This window comes from Ictalurus furcatus, chromosome 11 (assembly GCF_023375685.1).
Source record: "Ictalurus furcatus strain D&B chromosome 11, Billie_1.0, whole genome shotgun sequence".
In the NCBI taxonomy this organism is placed as follows: domain Eukaryota; kingdom Metazoa; phylum Chordata; class Actinopteri; order Siluriformes; family Ictaluridae; genus Ictalurus; species Ictalurus furcatus.
Genome location: NC_071265.1, coordinates 27,000,102 through 27,024,055, shown reverse-complemented (window position 1 = coordinate 27,024,055; position 23,954 = coordinate 27,000,102). Strand labels below are relative to the sequence as shown.

Below are 23,954 nucleotides of genomic sequence, written 5' to 3'. Positions count from 1 at the left end.
AACAACAATAGAAATTCGAATTGTTTCCACTACAAATCCATCAACTATTAAAACCATTACCGAATGGTTTCCACTAGACATAACATGCCACCAATAGAAGGCGACAAATGACCAGTAGACGACCATTTACAGTTCCCACTGTAACAATTAAAACCATTGCAAATTATATAAGGGTTTTCATTGAATTTAATTTGTTTACATTTTTTTTTTACACTGCGGCTACATGATTTGATAACTGCATGAATGAGCAAGGGTACGGGTGTTCCTATTAAAATGGCCGGCGTGTGTATGTGTCACTATAGCTAGCTAACCCTAACCCTAACAAACTGACCAATAGCTACATTATTACTAAATGAGGTCCGTAAATGTGATGTTTTGTGGTATATGCCATTGTAATTGCATCAGTATATGATTGGACCGTTAGTCTTTTGTTCAATCTGTGCCGATATGTTTTAAACTTAAACTCGTTTTCATTTTCTGACACGAAATCCAGTTCCTTCATGTAATCCAGATTAAAAGGCAAGTACTGTTTTACACGGTAAATCTAGGCTTTTAGACTTATCGGCATCATACAAGAGTAAAAACTCTTCTTCTGACAATAGATTATTATTTAATGCCTAAAGCAATCCAATAATAAATAACCGAATGCCGCGTTGTTTACAGTTGCTTGGTGATTTAGTGAAGTAACAACGTACTTCCGGTCTCCGTAGCCGTTCCATTCGCAGTCCCTACTAGCTAGTGTACACTACGCGTAATACAACACCGCCATATGGAGCACAGCTCGCGCGCCCGTGGTCTCCAAGGAAACGGTTTGTGCTTCTCTGTACTGCTCCACCCGAAGTGAACTAAAACTCCCTGGCCGGATGTTCCCGATACACAGCACAGCGCTGTTTTAAACTTTAATCTTGAATGTTTCTTTCCCCAGCTGCTTGGCTGAGAGTCTGCGCTGCTCCGGTAAAACTCCAGCAGAGAGCCGGAGCTGAGGTGAGACTCCAACAGCAGCTGTGCAGTGAGTTAGCCAGCTCGAAACTTTACTCGGTTGCCTGATGGTCAAGTTATTAACGTTAACAGTTAGTTCCCCTGTTTTTCTTAAACTGTCCGTAATCTTTAATAACACACGTGCATTTAAAAAGCTATTTCTTTCGATAATATAATAAATGTCCTGCTTGCAAGACTGCTGAAAAATGGAACAGCTGTTAGCCTGTAGCTTAGCACTGGTAATGCTGCTGTTTTACTGTTAGGCTGTAGGTTATAAGATGACAGTATGTATATATATATATATATATATATATATATATATATATATATATATATATATATATATATATATATATAATAACATCTACGAACGGATAATGAGCACTGTATGTGTTTATTCTATAGATTAAATACTGTAGGCGTTAAAACACTGTCTAGGTTACATGCAGCTACAGAATTATTGCCACCCTTCATGAAAATCCATCCATCCATCCATCTATCTATCTTGTGTACCGCTTATGTTACTGGCTGGTGGGGAACCTGGAGCCGAGGTACACCCTGGACAGGGTGCCAATCCATCGCAGGGCACAATCACATACACATTCACATACCTATTCATACACTACGGACACTTTAGACACGCCAATCAGCCTACCATGCATGTCTTTGGACTGGAGGAGGAAACCGGAGTACCCGGAGGAAACCCCCGCAGCACGGGGAGAACATGCAAACTCTGCACACACAGGGCGACGACAGGAATCGAACCCCCGAGCCTGGAGGAGTGAGGAGAACATGATAACCTCTAAGCCACTGTGCGCCCTCTTCATGAAAATGAATATATAATATAAACATATACGATGAGTGATTTGAGCTCAAACGAACCCTATTTTCCCTCTCATTAAAACTTTACTCTATTTACTCAAAATGATTTGCACCCCAACAGCTGGTTCTCTAACAAGGTTGGAGAGAGTCGTAGAGGGATTTTTGGACCACTCTGGCCCTCATTCTTACCGTAGCTTTGTGCATATGGCAGTGTTGCCAACTCTCGCAAGACAAATAAGCATCCGCAGCTTCAAAAACAAGCCCGATATAATTACAGCCTGTTACGGCCTCAGCAGCATATTAATCTGAAACCAGTCCGAGTCTGAAAAGCAAAAATAAAATGTATTTAACAAAAAACATGATCAGAAGTCAACTGATCACCTGCGAGCAGAATATGATGAGAGAGATGGAAAAGGAGATTACGTTAGAATCATATGTACTTACTATAAGTGTATATATGAGTATTTTTTTTATCATAGTAAGTAAAGTAAATTTTATTTATAAAGCACATTTGACACAGCAAAGCTGACCAAAGTGGTGAACAGATTAAAGAAAAGTAAAATAGAAATGAGAATAAATCTAAATAAAGACCGACAATAGACACTCGTAAAAATAAAAAAAATGAGATTAAAACGCCTGGGAGAAGATATACGCTTTCAGCCTCTTTTTAAAAACGATAATAGAAGGTGCAAGGCAGATGTCCAGTGGCAATTGGTTCCCTAAACAAGGAGCAGAGACTGAAAAAGCTCTATCCCCCTTAGTTTTTAAACGGGATCAAGGGACATACAAAAGAAACCTATCTGAAGATCTTAAAAATCTGCTAGCTGAATGTGGTGTGAGAAGATCTTTGAGATAAGCAGGAGCTTGATCATTAAGAGTTTTAAAGACAAACAACAGAATCTTAAACTAGATCCTAAAATGGACCGGGAGCCTGCAGTTGTTATAACCTGTAATAATAATCGTAATAATCGATTAATGAATTACAGACAAATATATCCTTTTAAAAAATTGAACTATGTTTACCTTATAAAAGGTCCTCCCCCTCCTCCCCTGCACCATAAACTTTTCCCAGATTTTGTTGTACTTTTTGCCATACTTGGACCACTTTGGTGGCAGCATTGTTTGTGGAAATGTACATATGTCTATCTATGTCTACTATACTAACTATCATGGCTGGGACTTACAGCGTGATGTTTCTCCAGTGATGTGGAGGAGGGGGTGGGATAGGTCCGCGTGTGGATTTGTTTGTGGTGGATTTGATATATATATATATATATATATATATATATATATATATATATATATATATATATATAATTTATTTATTTATTTATTTAATCTAAAAGATAACTAAGTTCACATGCTGCTTGCTAGGCTTCAGGTACACACACAGGTTTTAAGATGGTAAACCCGAGTGGTCTAGGGAACGCTGCTGAAACACTGTTGGGACCTAAACCGTCATGTGTAGATGTACTGTAGAAGTAGAATTTATAAAGCAATGTTGAAATTGCTGAACTGAGGAGTGACGTTTGGTTGTCGCCGGTTTGGAGCGGTGCGGTAGTGCTTAGGAACTGTCAAGTGTTTATGTACTGTACACTCCAGGGAAACAGAAACGCACTGTTCAGCTTCACTGAGCGCTATTGAAAAGCAAGATTTTACAAAGGTGTTTGGGGTAAATAAGGGTTGAACTTGTATCAAATTAAAAATTCAAATGAATCAGTTTCAGCATTTATGGAAGTTTATGCTGTTGCTCTCATTCTCAAAGTAAACGGAGGTCTTTGGAAAGGCGTTATATTTAGGGGGAAATGCTGTTTGTAACTGTTTAGTTTGTACTGAATGTGTATTTGTGCTTGCTTGTTTAAGGTATGGTCAGTTGTTGATCAAATCAGGATGTTGTATAAAGATAGTCAGTTTATAATCTTGTGTACATACACTCCAGCACTGATTCAGGTTCAACTGCAGAACTGTGCAAAAGTTTTAGCTACCCTATTTTTTTAGTACAAACTTTGTTATAGATTTTTTTATTTTATGACTTCTACATTTTCAAGTCAGTACAAAAACATTTTAGATTCCCAAACATTAGTTTTCTAGCACAGAATTAAATGTTACAGGAAGATGTTTGTATGTCAGTAAAGAAAGCAGCATATTACGTAAGAGACACTTTTCAGACAAGAAACACAATGAAGGCTGCTGGGTTTTGCTGCAAAAATAAGAAGCGAGTGCGACAATCAAAGTCTCCAGAAGAACCGTGACTGGTTCTGCAAGATGCTCAATAAAACTTATAACTCATTTCCTTATAAAAAATACACCAATTGTACCGGAGACTACTATTTTTATTTTTATTTTTCTGTCACACCAAATATAGACTTTGTTCATTTACTACTGTTTACTGCTCTTTACAATATATATATATTTTTAAATGTAGAAACATTTCATTTCATTATTTTGAAGACATCTTTGCTCTACAGCATTCCTTTGGATGTGCCTAAAACTTTTGTACAGTACTGTAGCTTTATTGGCACGCTAAAAGGCTTTACATTGTAAAAGTATTGGTAACATTAAATTGCAGACATACACATTTACAGACGATTAAAACAACTTGATAAAATAATAGAAATAACAAAAAGAGGAGCGAAGAAGAAATAAAAATACTAGATGCACCGATGTATCGGCGGATAAAGGCTATTTTTCACGCTATCGGCCATCGGCCAATGTTTAAAAACACCCGATGATCAGGGTCGATTATATCCTGTCAATCAAAAGAGGGCGGGAACACATTGATTTCGTGCTGTGAGTAAACATGATGTTTCTTATGTGGAATGAGGACAGAACTGCAGTGTGTAAGCTCTGTAATCTCTGCACTGATAAAATTTTACACCGGGATGGAGCAGCAGTGAAGCGGGAGTTTCGGTGTCGAGTCTCGTTTTTTTTGCCGCGCTGCTCGAGCTGAATTAAAGGGCCAGTACACCGTTGAAAGATTTGAATGATGAGTTGACAAAATTATACATATATATCACATAGAAAAATATAATTGTAGAGTAGTATATTTCATATCCAGTTAATGTTAATATGAGTTAATAACATCAATAAAAGTTTATATAATATATGACCAGTTTGATGTTCAATGATGAAGTAGAAATGCTCTTGTTTGTGGTGAGTGAATGTGAGACTAACAGGAGGTTTTTTTTCCTAGAGCATCTCAATCCCTCCAGTAACTTTAACAAAAAGCACACAGCTATAGGTTTACTTTTTTTGCATGTATAATATATGTATTTATGCTTTTCTAAAGTAGAACGCGCCACTGACTGCTATATGAGTAATCCACATAGACACAGTGATGCATTTACTGTGAGCTGGATCTGCTCTCTGTCTGATCTCTCTTCCCTTTATTTTTTTTGTCTCTCTCTAACTCTTCTTTAGAAGTGGTCAATTGCCATCGTCTCTTCCTTTTATCCCTAAACCTCGTATCATGCCAGGACAGATCTCCCCAACCTCTCCTTCCTGGAGTGCGTCTATCCCCACTCAGCCGTTCCACTTCCGTCTCCGCATTGAGCCGATTGATTGGCGGCGTATGGCAGCGCTGGACGTGGACCGTGTGGAGAGAGAAACAGATATAAATGTGCTGCAGGAGCTCATCAGTGCTGTGACTTTCTGTGCGGTGGAGGGCGAGCGGTGTCCACAGTGCCGTTGTCCAACCGACACAACGCTGCTGAAAGTTCTGCGCATGTCACAGCTCAGCACAGAGTACCTGCTACACTGCCAGGACTATCTGAGCTCACAGGTGGCAGTGCTGGAGGAGCGGCTGCAGGGGGCGCTGTCTCAGGCACTCCGCGAGGAAGAGGAGCGAGCACGACTCGAGAAAGAGCTGCAGGAAGTCAAGCTGGAGAGCCGGCGCAGGAAGAAGCTCGTCGCCACTCAACAGCTCCTCCTGCAGTCCAGTGCCAATAATTACCACAAGGTGAGTTTCTTGAAGTGAGAAAAAACTATTAGGATGTAATTTCACAAAATATGGTTAGGACCCATGTCCTAACCATATTTTTTTTTGTTGTTGTTGTTGTTGTTGTTGTGAAGAACAGTACATACGTTTGAGTGTGTAGTAAAAGAGTATGCATGTAACGGGACATGTTAACACGTCATGTAACGGAACGCTGTTGCCTAGTTACACACACCGTCACCATAAACAAACTCTTCACTGCATTTAAGCTTTTCTTCATTAATTATTCCTTATATAATTATATAAGGAGGAGTTATATAACTCCTCCTCCTTCGCGCAAGGAGTTGTGGGCAGTATTCGCTGAAAAAGTGTCCATGGATCCACACTTCGAAAAGCTACCGGAAATAGTAGACCATCTGGATACCTGTGGAATGCTAATTTCAACATATTATGAATTGGGACATACTAATTCTCATCTCGGACACTATTTAGTACGGATAGTATGCAAGTCAACTTTAAATAATACCAGACATGCATTCATATAAATGTGAATAAAATAAAACTCTGTTGTCTTAGATAACGGCCACTTATATAAAGCCAAGCCATCAATTAAAAGCAGGTTATTATATGGTTATATAAAACAATTGGACCTTTTTTCTCTAAAAGAGTAGCTTTTCTGTTTGACGTTCACTGCTCTGTATGTCTCTACGTGGTCTTATTTTTTGCCTGTTAAAATAAACAAAAAAAATGGTTCAAATATTTATAGGTGTGAATTTTATTGAATCGAGCAAAAAAGTTGTCTACTTTTATTAATTGCTGTCAATAAATAAAATCAGACAACGTTTTTGTTCTGGCTTGCTTTTTATAAATTGGTTCTTTTATTCTTTAATTTTTTTTTTTTTTTTTTTTCCAGATTTAAAGGGTTAAGTTGCCTTTTCAGGGCAACATTAATTGTCCATGTTAAATCACCTTATGAATAGATACAACATATAAACCACAAACACAGTAATGTCGGTCCTGCTACAAGCAAGTTGTGTCTATTTGAAGTAATGCTTTCTGTTGATCTTTCTCTCGTTTCAGTGCCACTTCTGTGAAAAGTCTTTCGTCAATTATTCTTACTTACAATCTCATGTTGAGCGCAGGCATCCGGAGATCACTGAAGCAGGTATAAATACCCTTTTGTGTGTCCACTGAACTGCGTAAAGGGGTCAGTCAAAGAAAACCTGAGAGCTGGCATGAACATATGCAGTTTTAAAAACATTTCATTATGCAGTTCTGCTTCAGCTGATAATAATGCCGTCACTGAATATAAGATTGATTTTTTTTTTCTTTTTCAAATAATCCTTAATTCCTACAAAATATCTTCTTACATTCAGTAGACATTGTGTATATTTCAGTATGTAAGTCGCTGGTTATTGGGAAAGGGAATGAACTTGTTTGGTTATTATTTCCTGTGTAGTCTGTGTAAGAGGACAGTGGCTCAGGTTGTGTTTATTGTCTCTCTGTGAAACATGCTGTATTAAGAGGTCAAAGTGCAAAGTTTCAACATGAACTTGAGTGTATGTGCATCTATATTGGGCAGATTATGGAGTAATTATGGAGCCAGTGTGTTTGGGATCAGACTTTTGCACCTGCATGTAATAATTCAGACATGGATAGCTATAGCTGCAATTACTCCTTAAATTTTAACTGCATTAACTCCAGTGCAAAACTACAGAAGGAAACTTCAGACACCAAACATGACTTGGCTGATCAATTGCATTTTTTGAGAAGAGGCAAATTGTGAAAAAAAATAAAAATAAATAATTTTTGCATCTTTAAATAAAACAGCCTACTACTTGCATATGTGGTTTGGCTTTGGACAGAGCCAAAACAACAGTGTGGTACTTATATATATATATATATATACCCAGTTGATGAAAAGAAATATATCAGTTCTCTGCAACATGGTGGCCACTGTGTTTGTGGGTCAGAGAGACAGAAGAAGATGCAGGTGGAGCAGATGAAGGATGGGTTGGAGGAGCTGAAGGAGAAACTGAGACTGACTCAGAGTCAACTCGAAGCAGAGAGAGAGGCAGATGCGTATCGGAGACAGCAGGTGGGTTTGGGCCAGCCCCAGAAAACAAGAAACCTTTTAACATGCAGTTAAGACACATTCATACTAGGCATATATTATAGTGAAAAATATATTCATACACCGATCAGCCATAACCTTAAAACCACTGGCCTAATATAGTGTAGGTCCTCCTTGTGCTGCTAAAACAGCTCTGACCCGTCGAGGCATGAACTACACAAGACCTCTGAAGGTGTGCTGTGGTATCCGGCACCAAGACGTTAGCAGCAGATCCTTTAAGTCCTGTAAGTTGCGAGGTGGGGCCTCTATGGATCTGACTTGTTTGTCCAGTACATCCCACAGATGCTCGATCGGATTGAGATCTGGGGAATCTGGAGGCCGAGTCAACACCTTGAACAGTTTTTGCAGTGTGGCACGATGCATTATCCTGCTTTAAGAGGACACTGCCATTAGGGAATATCGTTGCCATGAAGGGGTGTACTTGGTCTGCAACAACGTTTAGGCAGGTGGTGGACAGGGGTCAGCATGGGCACTCTAACCGGTCTGCACCTATGCAGCCCCATCCGCAGCAAGCTGCAATGCATTGTGTGTCCTGACACCTTTCTATCATAGCCAGCGTTAACTTTTTCAGCAATTTGTACCACAGTAGCTCTTCTCTGGAATCGGACCAGACGGCCTAGCCTTCGCTCCCCTTGCGCATCAATGAATCTTGGGCCAATTTACCAGTTGTCCTTCCTTAGACCACTTTTTTTTTGCAGTTACTAACCACTACATATTGGAAACACCCCACAAGACCTGCCATTTTGGAGATGCTCTGACCCAGTTGTCTAGTCATCACAATTTGTCCCTTTGGTCAAATTCGCTTGCCCATTTTTCCTGCTTTGAACACATCGACTTCGAGAACTGACTTGTTTACTTGCTGCCTAATATATCCCACCCCTTGACAGGTGCCAGTGTAACGAGATAATCAATGTTATTCACTTCACCGGTCAGTGGTTATGGCTGATCGGAGTGTATCAATCGATGTGTGTATATATTGGTGTGTGTATGTGTGTGTGTCACACAGTACTGTGCAAAAGTCCATGCAAAGAAATGCTCTAAAGCAAAGATGCCTTCAAAAATAATGAAATGAAACATTTATACATGAAAAATTAATTTAAAACTATTAAAAGCAGTAAACAGTAACAAACTAAACAAAGTCAACGTTAAGTGTAACATAATAATAATATATATGTATATATATATATATATTCTCTCTCTCTATATATATTCTACCAATCAGGAGCTGGAGGAGCAGCGGAGAAGAGAGGCGTCAGACCGGGAGATAATTGAGCGATGCAAAGAAGAGGAGAAGCGGACATTTCAAGATGAAATTGACGGCCTGAGACAGCTTCTTCACCAGGAGTTTGAACTAATTAAAACCAAGAGCATCTCCATAGAGGCTGTGAGTGTGTACCATGCGGGAGCATTTACACGTTTCAGCCAGTAGATGGCGACACATACTCAGATCTAGAATAAGACGGAACTATTGTTACTGGTCAGTGCTTTACTCATAGAACTTGAACACAACACAAAATGCAGTATTCAGATTGTATCTCTGAATATTTTGCCCAAAGTCTAGTCAGTACACCAGCTGGTGAGTTTGCAACATCACAACAAACTGGGTACATATACAATATAATGCTCAACAATACACAATATTGTCTTACAGTTTCAGTTAATATTATGTATAACCATGTAATCATGGAAAACAGTCAGTAAAAATGTAAGGCTTTCAAACTTTACCCCTCAAAAGAATGTAAACGCATTTATATCATGTGCAGTGCCACTGAAAGGTTTTGGAACACCGGGAGTTTCTACTGAGGAATACTTGAGCCGCATCCCAAGCCATATACTACGTAGTATGTCTGTATACGGCTGTTGTCCAGTCAGGATAACTGGTGGACGCAAATATTGATTACAAACTGAAATGGTAAAAACTAAATTTTGGTCAAAACATTGGCTTTCTGATGTTTTTTTCCAGGCCATCACACATTTTATAAATAAATAATGTTGGTAATTCCAAAGGATTCACAAACTATTTCTTATAACTGTATTCACAAAATTGCACACTCGCGGTACATTTCGAGTCTTAAAAAAGATCAGAAGGTCAGGGATTCATGTCCCAGCACTGCCTGGCTTTAAGTTACTGATCGTACGGTCGTGGGTTCAAACCCCGGTGCTGCCAAGCTGCCACTGCTAAGCTGCCCTTGAGCAAGGCCCTTAACCCTCTCTGCTCCAGCGGCTCTGTATTATGGCTGACCCTGTGCTCTGACCCCACCTTCCTGGCATGTGTAGAAAAGAATTTCACTGTGCTATAATGAATATGTGCCCAATAAAGACTCATTATCATGTGAGGGGTCTAGTAAGGCCTGACAACATATGACATGTTACACTGGCTTTCAGAAGTTTCAGAAGCCTAGTAATAATTACAAATAAAAGAGTAAAAAGTGACTTGAAATTACCTCGACATGGACTTCTGTACAATACGTACGTACAGTATGATCATCGAAGATCAGGCAAGAAATCAGTTTTCTTTTGGTCATTTTCACATATGTATTACTTCATAAATACTTCCAAGTATATATTTAGTCATTCTCTATTGCATGTGTTGTGCTGTGTGTGTAGAAACTGCATGAGCTGGAGAGCAGAGAGAGAAACATGTCTAATCTAAGGGGTGAGGATGAATTTGAGAAAGAGCAAAAGAGGATCAGAGAGAGAGAGCTGAAGGAGCAGATGGTTCAGAAGGTTTGTTTTCTCCCTGTTTGTTGTGCCGTCTTCTTCCATTTGAAGAAATGTAGAAGTTTGCGTATCTTGGGGTCTTGTTTATGAGTAATGAGATGAATGCGAATGTGAGATTGATCGCACGCTGTGTAAGGCAGCGGCAACAATTATCGTATCTCCCAGCTGGCCTAGGAATGCTTGAGAATCTTCCAGGAGGTGCTGGAGAAAGTTACTGGGATTCTCTTCTTACCATTTGGCCACCGCAACCTTGAATTTCCAGCATGATGTTTTTTTCAGCATGATGAGAAAAAGTGATCAGGTCTAGTATGTTCTGTGTCTTTTAGAAGAATAAATGGAAGATGAAAATAAAAGAGCTGCAGAACCGACACCAGCAGGAGAAAGAGGAGGTGAGAGTACATGATTTGTGAAATTACCAGCAATTCCAAGAAAATTAGGCCAGTGTTATATCACAACACTGTCTTTCAGAAGGGGTCTATTGAGGATCTATTGCATTAGGACAATGTGTCATCATTGCACTCTGTGTTTAATAGCTGGAAAGTGAAAATATTAGGCTGCAGAAGGCCTTGTCAGTGGAGGAAAGCACTAGTTCTAGTGTGCACTCGCTGAAGCAGCAGGTTCTCTCTCTCTCCTCTCAGCTCAGGCAGAGAGACACACTCATTCACTCCCAGAAAAAGAAGGTGAGGACACTTATTTTAAGTAAGCAACAATAGCATTGAAATTACTGTCTGACAATGTTATGCTATCTTTTCCATCATTTCATATGTGACGTTTGGTCCTAAAGTTGAATTCCACAAGAACTGTTTTGTTCTTCGTTTCAGATAAAGAAGCTGATGTACAGATCACTGTCAGGTAACTGACCACTGACATTCTGGCTATACTGATTTACAAGAAGTTATGTTCTTAATTTTTTTTAAAAATCTATGATTGTTTTATTTGTTATGTGACAGGAATAGCATGATAAAAGCTAACCATCATGTTTAAAAAAAATAATAAAATAATCATTTTTGTGAAAATATCAGTTTTTGCTTAAATGCTACATCGTAGTAATCCTTAACGCTACAACTGTGACACCTGTTGCATAAGCACTATTCACCTTTCTTCTTTGTTTTTTTTGTTTTTATTTTTGTAGAGCCACTTCCGATAATGGCTGTTCAGAACTCTCTAGACGAAGAAGGAGATGATGAAAAGGAAGAGAGTATGATTTTGCTAAATATTAGCCGCATTCATTAACCACATAAACACTTTACAGTAAAAAAAACAAAACAAACAAAACAAAACAACCACTGGATGGTACTCAAACGTTTGTTTGCATTCGTGTCACATCAGTTGAAGAGTTAGTGTCAGCCCGAGTGGAACCAGTGAGAAGAATCCCAGCGCAGAGGAAGAATTTCAGATCCATCGTGAAGAAAAGACTGCAGAAGAGGCTGGAGAAGATGGGACTAAGAAAGGTAGACACGCGATATGTAATAAATAATTGAAAACAATTTAAAACTGTTAACAAGTATCATAGGTTAATAACGAACCGCTGGAGTGAGTAGCAAAAACCTTTTGTTAAATACCTGATGGAATGACTAAATGGCATTTCAGGGCGAAACTACATCCTGTAAGTGAAGCGGTAGTGCGTCAGAGCTTCAATACACGGTGTAATATTTTGCACAGTACATATATCAATTCAAGTCGAGTCACATGGGATTGTATTGTCATTCCTCTGTATTGCTTGTATACATCGGAACGAAATGGCATTTCTTCAGGACCGCTGTGCAGCACGGAACAGTACGCAAGGCTACATAAAGTGAAATACACAACAGTGTGAGACGAGTGCAAGACAGGACATGGGCTGTAAACTGTAAGCTATTGTGTAATGTAGCAGCACAAGTATAGCAGCGATATTGGCAGCGAAACGAAGTTCCATGTGTCTGATGCAGCTATGTAAAGAGCAGGTGTGCAGTGGTGCTGAGTCTTACTGGGTCAGGTGTTTGACTAGCCCAGGTGAGCATTGGGAGGCCGTAGGGTGTTGAGTAATAACACCGGTGCGGAGTCTGCTAGTGAACATAGTGTATATAACATATGTACATTGCGTCGCCACTTACCGAATGTGTTTACAGCTCAGGCATCGTCACTATCTTGCTGTGCATTGTGCTAAATGGTGTACTGAAGCCATGTTGTTAGTTATATTCATTGTCGTGTTGTACAGGGCACTAAGGGAATCTCTACTCAGTCCCTGAAGAGTCTAATCTATGAGCGAGGACAGACATTTAGGAGTCAGTCACAATTGCAGGATTTGAGAAACAACCTAGAGGACAAGCTAAAGCAAAGAGTGAGGGAGCTGCAGACGAGCCAGGGAAAATCTACACCTAACACACAGATGCTGGGTAAGAACACACACACACACACCACACAATAGAAGCACACGGTCCACTTATATTATATGCACACACATAAAATACTTTCTAAGTCAGTTAAGCACATACACCACGCACAGACCATTCAGTCATCACAAAAATGTATGCATGTTATGTCTGTCATATGTTTACTTTTACTATTAACTGTGGTTGTGTTATAGTTAAAAATCTAATAACCATAAAGCACCACGGTAAGGCCGTAAAAACACATTGACAGCCAATCAGAACACATCCTGCTTTAAAGAGCTCACGCATTTAAAGCAGAAGACGACATAACTGCAGCGCACGCTTATAATAAGCAGAATGATATTGTGTGTTGGTGCGGACACTAAAATAGTTATCGTTCTTGGTGTGAACAGGCCTTAAGTTACCGTGAATGGTTGTGCTTTATGTCTGGTTAGTTCTGCTCTGGGGTTTTTCTTCAGCTAGAAAGATGCGTCGTAGTCCAGTCATGGAACAGAGCCCTAGACGCAGACAGTACAGTCCCAGAAACTCCCTACAGAATCATGAGATTCATCAGCCTCCTACAGCTGCACCACGCTCCAAAGCTCCTTCACTCACACCGATTCTACCGGCACAGCAAAAGAAGAGCAGGTGCTTCCCTACACACACACACACACACACAGTGTGTCATCTGCACACACACAAATAAGATACATCTATGACATGAAAAACTAGTTTCAGGTAACTCTTTTGTAAGTCTGTATCTTTTGTACGTCTGTCAGTGGGGGTAACGCAGAGTACATGTCCTTATCCTCATTTCTTAGAAATTTTGTCCTATTCTGTTGGGTTGAAAACTTCTGTGTTACTATAAAAATATAGCATGGCTCAGCAGGGTAACGAAGGCTCAGTGCATACATCAGACCGAACAGCATAGTGACAGCAAACTATCAACTGCTGCAGGCCATTCAAGGCCAGTCCTAATGTCCTCTGGGTGTTTCATTACAGAGATCCCAACAGTGTTGTGCTCAACGACTGTCTGGGTCATATGCATGATCTGTGTGATTCACATGAAGGTAAAATTAATCAATCTTAAGAAAAAAAAATCAGATGAAAAGTAAAGGGTTGAGAAGGTGGAGAGGAAGGAGGTGTGGAATGCATTAGAGGACTATAAAGCAAACTTGTAGAAGATGAATAGTTGACATCAAGTGTGTAGGTTAAAAGCTAGACGAGTTTTTAAAATATGTATCAGAATAAAAGAAAGACCGCGACCTTGACCAGGATAAAACTATAAAGTAGTTACTGAAGATGAATGAATGAACAAAAAGGGAAATATTCGAATGCATTTATATTCCACATAATTCATAGCAAGTTTATCTGGGCTTTCACTCATAGACGGACAGTTCTTCTATGATACATTCACATCGAACTTAACTATTGCCACTATACAATACAAATACAATAAATAAGTACATTATAAGAGAGTTTCCTACACTGTAATTTTTAATACAATATTCAGTGATTCATTTAGACTGTTTTCTCTATTTTGCATTTATATTTCTTTGCATGTCACAGTATTGTGACTATTTTTTTTTTACTTACCTTTTCCACCATTTTGTTGCAGGTTGTTCCAATGTTTTCAGCTTTTGTTTTTTCAAGTTGACCCTCATTCCAAAATTCGCTTTGCATTTCTCACACTCTAAAAAAACACTGGGGTACAAACATCCCAAATTGGGTTATTTTTAGCCCAACGGCTGGGTAAATAAAGGACAGAAATCTTTTTGGGCTAAACTAACCCATCAAGTTGGGTTGTTAATTTTAACCCAGCAAACGGGTTGTTTTTCAACCCAAAGTACGGTTTCATTTTTACAAAAAACACCGGGTTCATTTTATTTCATGAATGGGTTAATATTCTCAGGGTTATTTTTACCCTTTGAAAATGTCAAATATAGCACATTATAAACAAATATGTCAACATGCTATCTCCTTTATTTATACACGAGAAGGTGTTCAGAAATATATTGCTAGAGCTGCTAAAGGGGCGTTTATATATAGACTTTGAAGTAAATGACTCAAATAAGTCATATCTTTAAGAAGAAAACGTCAGATTTTGATCAAAGGAGACGTTTAAAACATCCAAAAAATACTGAGTAACCAACTTACGATCCAGTGAGCATTACAAACAAGTAAGCTAATGCTAACGAAGATTGCGGTGCATTTACTGTCATGTAAGATAACTAGACTGTTATCGCACATTTTTTTCTTTTTCTAGTGTACGCTAATGGTTTCATGGATAAATATATTGATACAAACCTTGTTTCTCCAAAATAAATCTAACACTGTGTCCGTGTGAAAACCGCTACCTCCACCTGAGGCGAATTCGAACAGTCTGCACTGAGTTAATTTGACCCTAGGAGCTGGGCTGAGGCGCCAGGGTGGGGGAGGGGTGCACTGATTTAACTGTCAGTGAAAATGACCCAGCTATTAACTCAACGGTTGGGTTACACAAAACTACCCAAGACTGAGAAAACAACCCAATTAAATGACCCAAAAGGATCAACCCAGCATTTGGATAGAAAAAAAATAACCCAGTATTTTTAGACTGCAATGTTTTTTTTACGAGTTGTGCAGCTGTTAGACGCATCTAACATAATCCACACAACATCGAATCACCGAGGGAAATGCAAATGAGCGGTTTATATTTTGCACTCTTTTATTCTGCATTCTTCACACATGCAAGGCTTAGGTCAATATTTCCTCCTCTTATCAGCAAGTGCTGATGTGTGTTTAATGTACGTTTTCCTTCTCTCAGTACTCCACCCTTCAGCTCAGAACAGGAGGATGACGACGAGTCAGGCAAGGACAGCGCCTACATCACCAGCTCTCGGGACAAACCGTCCACCTCTGTTCACCTCACACCAACAAAGGAACAGCAGATAGTAGAACATGAGCTCAACTGGTCAGACAGCGATGATTCAGATGACTCTTACACACAAAAGCCACAACAGGCTTTTAGTACACATGGTGAGAGAACGAGAGATATTGTTGTTAGAACAGGTTGTGTCGGTTCTATCAGACACTCTTATTCATAGCGTCCTAAGGTTTGTTTGGAAACTGGTGTTCAAGTTGGAAAGGTGAGAGGTCACTGATTTGCCTACAGTTTGCCACATGTGGGTGTGTCTAGTTGACCTGCCGTCTCTGTGCTCTTTGGTCTCAGGTTCAGTTGTTCAAACGCTGACAAGGAGTTTAGAAAAGCAGATGAGCAGCAGCATCACAAATCCTGTAGGAGGAATACGAGTCTTGCCTCCAGCCTCTCAGCCTTCACCTCGACCCGCCATCATCAAACAACAGGCGGTACAGAAACACAGACCAACACCATTAAAGAAAATGAACTCTCGTGTTCTCATAACATTTAGCTGTGTTGTTGTAATGCAGTTATAAACCTCACAACTTGTCTGTTGTCATTCATGAAAATGGCCACACACACTCCATTTCTTGCCCATGCTTGTGTGTGTGTGTGTGTGTGTTGGGAACGGGACATCAAAGATTCACCTTGTCATTTCTCTTCTTTATAACTTGTCTGTAATATAGTTTCAAGTATTTCATAAAAATACTTGTTCATTTTTTTTTTCTAAAATTTAAAAATGAGTCATTTTTACTGGTTCACAACTGGTACAGGTCATTTCATTTAAGGAAGTCTTTGTGACAGCTTAATCCTAACCAAGCACACTGAAAAGCTCATCTGGTGATTTAGGATTTTTTTTTTTCCTCTATTTGTTGTGAATTAAGAGGGTCATTGTGACTGAATCACACATAATAGAGTGTGCATTTCTCTCTGCAGGTGTCTGAGGAAGAGAGTGATGTGGACTTGTCCTCCATCGAGGAGCTCACTGCTCCACCCACAGCCGGGCGCAGGAGCTCGGATGCGGTTGTCACGTCAGGCACTAGCGTATGGAGCTCAGCTGCTAGCAGAGCAGGAGCGTGGTGAGGGGCTTCAATACTCCATCTCAATTTTCATTTTTATATAATTAATCTTATAGATCTTAAAACCATCACTTACCTTCTTTAGTGAGCACTAAAATGCTATGTTATACTGTTTATCTTTAATATGGAAATGTGATAAAACTTAAATTATATTATAAGGGCCATTTTATGCCTCTTGGGTTATTGTTGCAAACAATTATTCTATGATTTAATCACTGTGTGTATATATATATATATATATATATATATATATATATATATACACACACACACACACACTTTTCAGATATATATATATTTTTCAGATAGCCTTTAAGAATGAATATATATATATATATATATATATATATATATATATATATATATATATATATATATATATATGTATATATGTATATATATATTTTCTTAAAGGCTATCTGAAAAAATATATAGTAAAATATAAAAAAAAATATATATATAAAATAAAATATATAAAAAATATATAATATAAGAATTTGGAAGACATTTTGCTAAAAAGGGTTCATTTCCTCTGTGTATGGAGACTTTTGGGACAGCCGGTATAAACAAGAAATGTGTTACTAATGTCTGGAACTGACATTTCAGACACAATATGTTTTGTTTAATTTTGCTCTGTTAATGAAAATATTTCCCAAAGATGTCACAGCTGCATAGAGCATTGTGTGTCGCAGTGCAGTAAGCAGACTGACTGACAGCCTGTACTAAGAGTAGCAACAGATTCAAACTAACAAAGAATTGGAATTTTCTGTAACGAACACAGACAAGTGGAGTTATATAAACAGTGAAATGTGCCAGAGCGGCTATACTAAATATCAGCGTTCCTGGAACACCGTTTGTCCAATCAAATTAGTGGACTGGAACTAACCGTTGTATGATTATGTTATACAAAAATACAAAACTGGTAGCTAAGAGCAAATATAGTAATTAAAAAATATATATTTGGTGCATTGAAACATTGTTCTCCACTGTCACTTTTAGTGTTCCGTATGTCCATTGAAAATAAAAGTGATGTATGTGTGTGTGTGTGTGTGTGTGTGTGTGTATATATATATATATATATATATATATATATATATATATATATTTATTATGCACATCAGTTTTAAGTTCAATGGACATAAAAAAAATACATATTTTTAATATAACCCAGTAACAGTGCACTACAGTTATATTTAAAAACCAAAAAAAAAGAAAAGAAAAAGAAAACTGTTTCTTAGGTAAAAGCCGCTTTCATCATAAAGGGATTTCAATGTATTCAGTACATAATCCAAAATAACAGAACTCATACCTTGATCTATGACTGCATGTACTTTTGGCATTGTTTTGGTTCCAAAATAATATAATTTCAGTCTTGCTTTCATTTAGATTGTTATTCGCAGGTTATAAACGTGCATGTTTGTGTGTGTGGTGTAGGAAGAATTCTGTAACTGAACCATGAAATGTATTTATGTATTTATAAATGATTGAATTGAAATACGTCTTAAAATGTTTCTCAATTATACGAATTTCAATATAGTAATAAATGGGTGCCAAACATTATTTTTTTTTCTGTACTTCATTTATGTAACAGTGCATTGGTGCTGATTATAAAGTGTGAAACAAGTGTGAAAAGAATGTCGGTATATGGAATTGTATAGCTTTATTTTACCAAAAGAAAATATATTGTTACCTTATTTAAACATAGAAAATAAGATTATAGATATCAAACGGTAAATAAGAAAAGAGCTGGCCCACATGTCCCCACAGAATGATGGAAATAATAAAATCCTGTTCTGGATGCCGAAGCACAGGAGTATCTCAACCATGATATGAACCAAAACCAGAGGACACAATGGGCCCAAAACTGAAGTGGTGAAAAGCATTAGATATACGATTGCATGTGGGCCAATAATCTCAGAACAATACGATATTGTATAACCTAGAACATCAAAACAGAAATAAACCGTACATGTTATGAAGCCTAATTTTTTGGACAGTTTAAATAATGCACTTTTGTAAAGTGAGTACAAAACTATCAGTCTCTCAGATCATACGCACAACAGAAAACATACTAAATATAAAGGTCCTAAAACCAATATCAAGATGCAATGCACTCTTGTAGAGTTCTAAGAGTATAGACCAGAATATTTGTTGCTGTGTGTTACATGATTAAAACCTGTCACAATAAAATAACCTCACATTTAAGTTTAAAAAAAAAAAATACCTGGCATAACGTAAACTAAAATTAAACCTACACAAACAAGCTTGAAAAATAACTAGTACCCAGAAACACAACCAGAATAATGGACAGTAGAAAATACCTACAATAACAACATTACACTCTTTAGACCTGGATACTGACTAGACTTCAGCCTAAAACCCCAAAATGTTTCTCTCTCCCAGAGTTTTTATAAATACTCCTCTGTTAAAGAGTTATTATGGACAACGTCTACTGTATTATTATTACATGCATATTGCTGTGTCACTGCGTTGTTTCTATTCCACTTTACACTGCTAGCATTAATATCCCATGGTCATCTATCCCGCATGCTCATTATCAAGTTTCAAACATAGTCAAATCTTTGGTTGGATGGTCTGCCTTCCATACTTTGAGCCTTGTAGGAGCTGTTATAAGTCTTGGGATAGCCTTCTGACCTGTAGACTGCACTCTGGGTTGCAGGTTTGTACGCCGTTCCTTCATAGCTAAAGACAGGATTATTGCACAGTTGTTTTAACCATGAATATAATTAAGCATTTCCTCACTACTGTGTAATGATTAAGATGTGCTGCAGTAAACAGTAATGTGAGGAGATTATAATTACTGGAGTAAAAACTCACTGTTTCTCAGGCATCAGTCCACGACAGGCCAAACACAGCATGACTCCACCAACAAACAGAACACCTCCACCGACCCAACCAACGAACAGGGCCGAGCCGAACGTGTATCTGACAGACACATGAGCAATAATGACATTAGAATCATATTAATACTAGTGTTTGAATGGGATGGTAATTGCACAGTATTACCAAATGTGTGTCATTCTCCTACCTTGGAGTAAGAGGTGACCCAACAAGGCCAGAGCCAACCATACCCAATCCAGCTGAGGTATAGCTAGTGAGCGCAAAGTTGGTCACGATCAAATTGGCAAAGATGGAAACCCCAGCAATGCCACAGATCCCTGGAGAGAAGAAAATGTAGCATGCATTAACAATTTATGAATTCATAATAGCTGGAAGAATGAAATATTGATGACGGGAAATAAACATTTCTCACCAGCGATAACAAACATGACCCCTGAAGTCAGAGTCATGGTCGCTTTCACGCGGTCCTCCATGTTGCCCATTCTGAGGCACTTAAGGGCAAAAATGGCAATGAGGACTCCGATAGCTCCGAGAACGATGCCCACAATCATGAGCGCTCTCACACCTTGGAATAGGCCTGAGGATCAATCAGGGCACAAAGACGGAAAACAGAGTTAATATTACAATATCATATGGAATTATAGTATATCTCGCCATCATATAGCAGAAGCCATCGGAAACTCTTCTGCTTCCTGAAACATGAATTCTATACATGCTAGGAGCTAAACGACTTTGATGTAAGGAGTAAGCTGTTAAAAGCTAATACAATTAATATCATTTTCCACAAGGACATATTTGACCTTTCTGACATTGTGTCCATTTTGTAGCGTTCAGTATGAGCGGCAAAAATTAAAGCAATTTCTAAAGTAGAAAGCCTTTGATATTTACTTAAGTACATGAAGTAAAACAAAAGTATCTTATCAGTGGTCACACCCAGAAAGAAAACAAGTCCGTACTCTTCAACAGAAAATTGCGCCTTTAATTTGCTTTTGTCTTTCTATACATTTTTTCAAATCATAATATTCTTTTATATTTATTCACTGGTGTTTTTTTTTTTTTTTTTTTTTTAACTCACCAGGCAACCCTAAAATAGTAAAATATGGTCGACATTGTGTGGTACCATACTCCGTCCCAACACACGAGTTCCACAGCCCATAGTATGCATAAATACTGGTTACTAAAGTAAAAGCACGGTCTTCAACAGTCCACATGTCCATGGCTGTTGCGGAGCTGATCAGAAATGTCCCTAATATTGACAACATGAACCCCACTAGCTGTAACATTAATGTCGCCATTCGTCCGTATCACTGATGCTCGTCTCTGCCCACCGCTGAGCTCTTGACTGAAACAGGAGTAGCAGCTTCTTATCAGTGTGTATCTAATGGTCATATCATGTTTGCGTAAAATTTTCATGTGTGCCTTTCCCAGATTCAGGTATGGGGCGACGATTTTGGGTAGCTATTTCCGCATCTGAGCCATTAAGGGTGTGTCTTTGTTTCGTAACACTTAATGGTTCATTTTTCATCACTTAATGGTGTCAGTTGACCACACGTGGCATCGTGCCAAGATCAGTTTTCTTCATTTGTAAACGCAGAACGCTTCTGAAATTAGGGCAAATGCACTTGTTTAGAAATATGTAGCAGTTTTTTTTAGAATGAATTTTTTGTGTAATTATATATAAAATCGGATTATTTTGGTAGATTTGAAATTATGATTATTTGATATTTTGGTTGGTATTTATTATGACATCATTGGGTTTAACTGTTAACATTACTTTCTTTAGATGACATTCTTTTTTGAATGTCAAAAAGTTTAAAGCTTTTTTTTTGAAATTTCACATCAAGGACATTATAAGGGTACTCAGTGACGTGGCATAAATTTTCTTTAGTTTTGTTTTTTATACTTTTATATATATATATATATATGCATCATATCATACAATATACATTTTCAGAATATCATTTTCTAAATTCAGACTGCCTCTAAGGTGCAACACAGTTTGAAATGTTCTGGATTTGAGGAGTCATGAAACATTACCTGGAAGTCCCAAGATGGTGAAATAGGGTCTGCACTCTGTGAATCCTGAGCTCTGTCTTACACACGACCTCCACAGGCCGGCGTAGCTGTAGACGGACGTGACGGGGTTGTCATACAGATCCTCCGTACTCCACATGTCCATTCCTGTAGCAGCAATGAGACCCCCCAGCCCCAAAAGGCCCAGCACAAAGCCCATCACCTGGCATAACGTCACCGCCATGGTGTCTGCTCACACGCCTCAAAAAGTTGTACAAATAAAACTAAAAACTAGCACAGCAGCTGCTAGACTCAACCTCAGTCTATGTCAAATGTCCTAGCTCTGATGGAGCTGACCTTAGTTATGACTACACCTCTCTGTCAGGTTGTGTGTTTTTCCACCTCCATCAGGCACAGGGTGGGACTTATGGGGTAACGGTTAGAGAAAGGCTACACACGGAACAAAATGAAATCGTATCGAAACTCAGATAAGCAAAAGTGCGAAGTAACTTAAATGGGGTGGAAGTTTCTACGTTTATGATACTTCTTGTCTGCATTTTTGTTCCTTCATGAAAACAAACTAATCAACACGGCATGATGAAAGGATTTATAGAATACATGCAGGAACGAATGAAAGCAGACCAACAAGAAATAACCTAGTTGTATTCTGAGAGTATTTTACAAAATCGCCATGACTGTTTTAAAATGTTACGTAGAAACACAGTCATTTAAATAATACATTTTGTTCAGAAACGTTTTTCAGACCCTTTCATAACTTGTAAAGTTTGATTCTGTTCATGTTTTTATATCACAACCCTATAAAAAATATCAGTTTTTTCTTTTCTTTCATATTTACACATCCCAAAGAGCAAATAGTTTTTTTTCTCTAATCAGAGCACATTGTTAGCATCGTTCTGTAGCCCTAAAACCATCTGCTCAGAAACCAGAGCTTAAAACGCTGAGACATGTTTGGTTAATTAATATTAATGGAATGTATTATACAAGTAAACAATAACGCTGTTCTTTCATTTTGTTACCTAACACAATGACAAAAAGCACATTTGCTAGTAAGGTTGGGCGTAGAGTCATATCAGCTTCATAGATGGCAAAAAGCAATGCTTCCTCACAGGCAACAAATGTAAACACGCGTAATTACTGTGAACTGAAACCAAACACTGGCCGATACTACATTACTCACTCACAAGAACACAGCACAAGTGATTAATGGTACGGTATTTCCCAGTAACATTCTTAAAAAAACTAAAACAATTATGTCTCATGGAACAAAAGTTCAACTTTGTGATTAATCTTCTCATTAAAGTTTGGAGAGCAATGAGTTAGATGTTACTAAGATGCTATTTCTAATACTCAAGTAGTACTGGATTATGTACTGGTTAGATGGATTCTGACTTTTAGAGTGCTAATGCTAGAAATGCGTGGAGCTTGGAGAGATGTGTGTGATTTTCTTAGGTTATAATCGACGATAAAGGCCTACAGCACATGGCAGATTAGCTTCACAGCAACATGCATTGCTGGTAAGCATGTTTAACAGATTGAGGGCCTTCAAAAAAACAAATAATGTTTCCTACCCTACCCACTCATGTTTCTATAGACCCACATTTGGTGGGTCATGACCAGGAAAGCACAGTTTTTTCGGTTACCCAGAAGTTGTGAGCTGTGCCACTCTGCATTCATTTATTCAGCTTTAGTAACTGCTTTATCCTGCTCAGGGTTGAGGATCCAGAGTTAATTGGAGTAACACTAGCCCAAAGTGGGAAAATTCACCCTGGATGGGACACCAGTCCATCACAGGGCACTATGTATACACTTAGTAACACCAAGGTGCAACTTGGCATAGCCAATCTGCCCATCTGCATGTTTTTAAAACTGGGAAGAAACCAGAGAACTCAGAGGAAATGTACGTGAACGCAGGAAGAACACGCAAAACTCCACGCAGACCGTCACCTGAGCTCGGGTTCGAACCCAGGACCCTGGAGCTGTGAAGAGTCACTGCTACCCTCCACACTTTCAAACATGGTGAGTGAAAACATCAGAAAGAGATAAACCATCAGTGATGATGGATAAATGACAGAATGGCTGGCCCAAGCCATAACCATGAGCCATAAACCTTTTATTATTTTTTTTAATTATTTGATAGGCT

General features: G+C 38.4%; 2 protein-coding genes across 10 annotated transcripts; one reads left to right on the top strand and one right to left on the bottom strand.

Annotated features, from left to right (window-relative positions):
* Positions 1-714: 714 nt before the first annotated feature.
* On the top strand, positions 715-21,897 carry dzip1l (DAZ interacting zinc finger protein 1-like). 8 transcript variants are annotated; one of them, XM_053636579.1, is made up of 18 exons: positions 715-809; positions 926-984; positions 5,221-5,758; positions 6,815-6,899; positions 7,648-7,832; positions 9,091-9,252; positions 10,476-10,595; positions 10,916-10,978; positions 11,123-11,269; positions 11,411-11,441; positions 11,722-11,787; positions 11,919-12,040; positions 12,787-12,964; positions 13,396-13,588; positions 15,747-15,958; positions 16,152-16,288; positions 16,776-16,918; positions 21,779-21,897. In XM_053636579.1, the coding sequence occupies exons 3-18, from the start codon at positions 5,270-5,272 to the stop codon at positions 21,807-21,809; spliced, it is 2,364 nt and encodes a 787-aa protein (XP_053492554.1). In that variant the 5' UTR covers positions 715-809; positions 926-984; positions 5,221-5,269; the 3' UTR covers positions 21,810-21,897. The 8 variants fall into 8 exon arrangements, with proteins under 8 accessions (XP_053492554.1, XP_053492556.1, XP_053492560.1 ...); XM_053636581.1 differs by having other exon boundaries at positions 742-809; positions 926-1,009; XM_053636585.1 differs by lacking the exon at positions 715-809 and having other exon boundaries at positions 816-984; positions 7,708-7,832.
* Positions 18,435-22,038, bottom strand: LOC128614892 (claudin-18). Of its 2 annotated transcripts, none has more exons than XM_053636588.1 (5): positions 20,856-21,129; positions 20,193-20,357; positions 19,968-20,097; positions 19,757-19,864; positions 18,435-19,621 (listed from the first exon to the last, which is right to left on the bottom strand). In XM_053636588.1, the coding sequence occupies exons 1-5, from the start codon at positions 21,073-21,075 to the stop codon at positions 19,483-19,485; spliced, it is 762 nt and encodes a 253-aa protein (XP_053492563.1). In that variant the 5' UTR covers positions 21,076-21,129; the 3' UTR covers positions 18,435-19,482. The 2 variants fall into 2 exon arrangements, with proteins under 2 accessions (XP_053492563.1, XP_053492562.1); XM_053636587.1 differs by lacking the exon at positions 20,856-21,129 and adding an exon at positions 21,818-22,038 and having other exon boundaries at positions 18,437-19,621.
* Between the last annotated feature and the right edge of the window lie 1,916 nt (positions 22,039-23,954).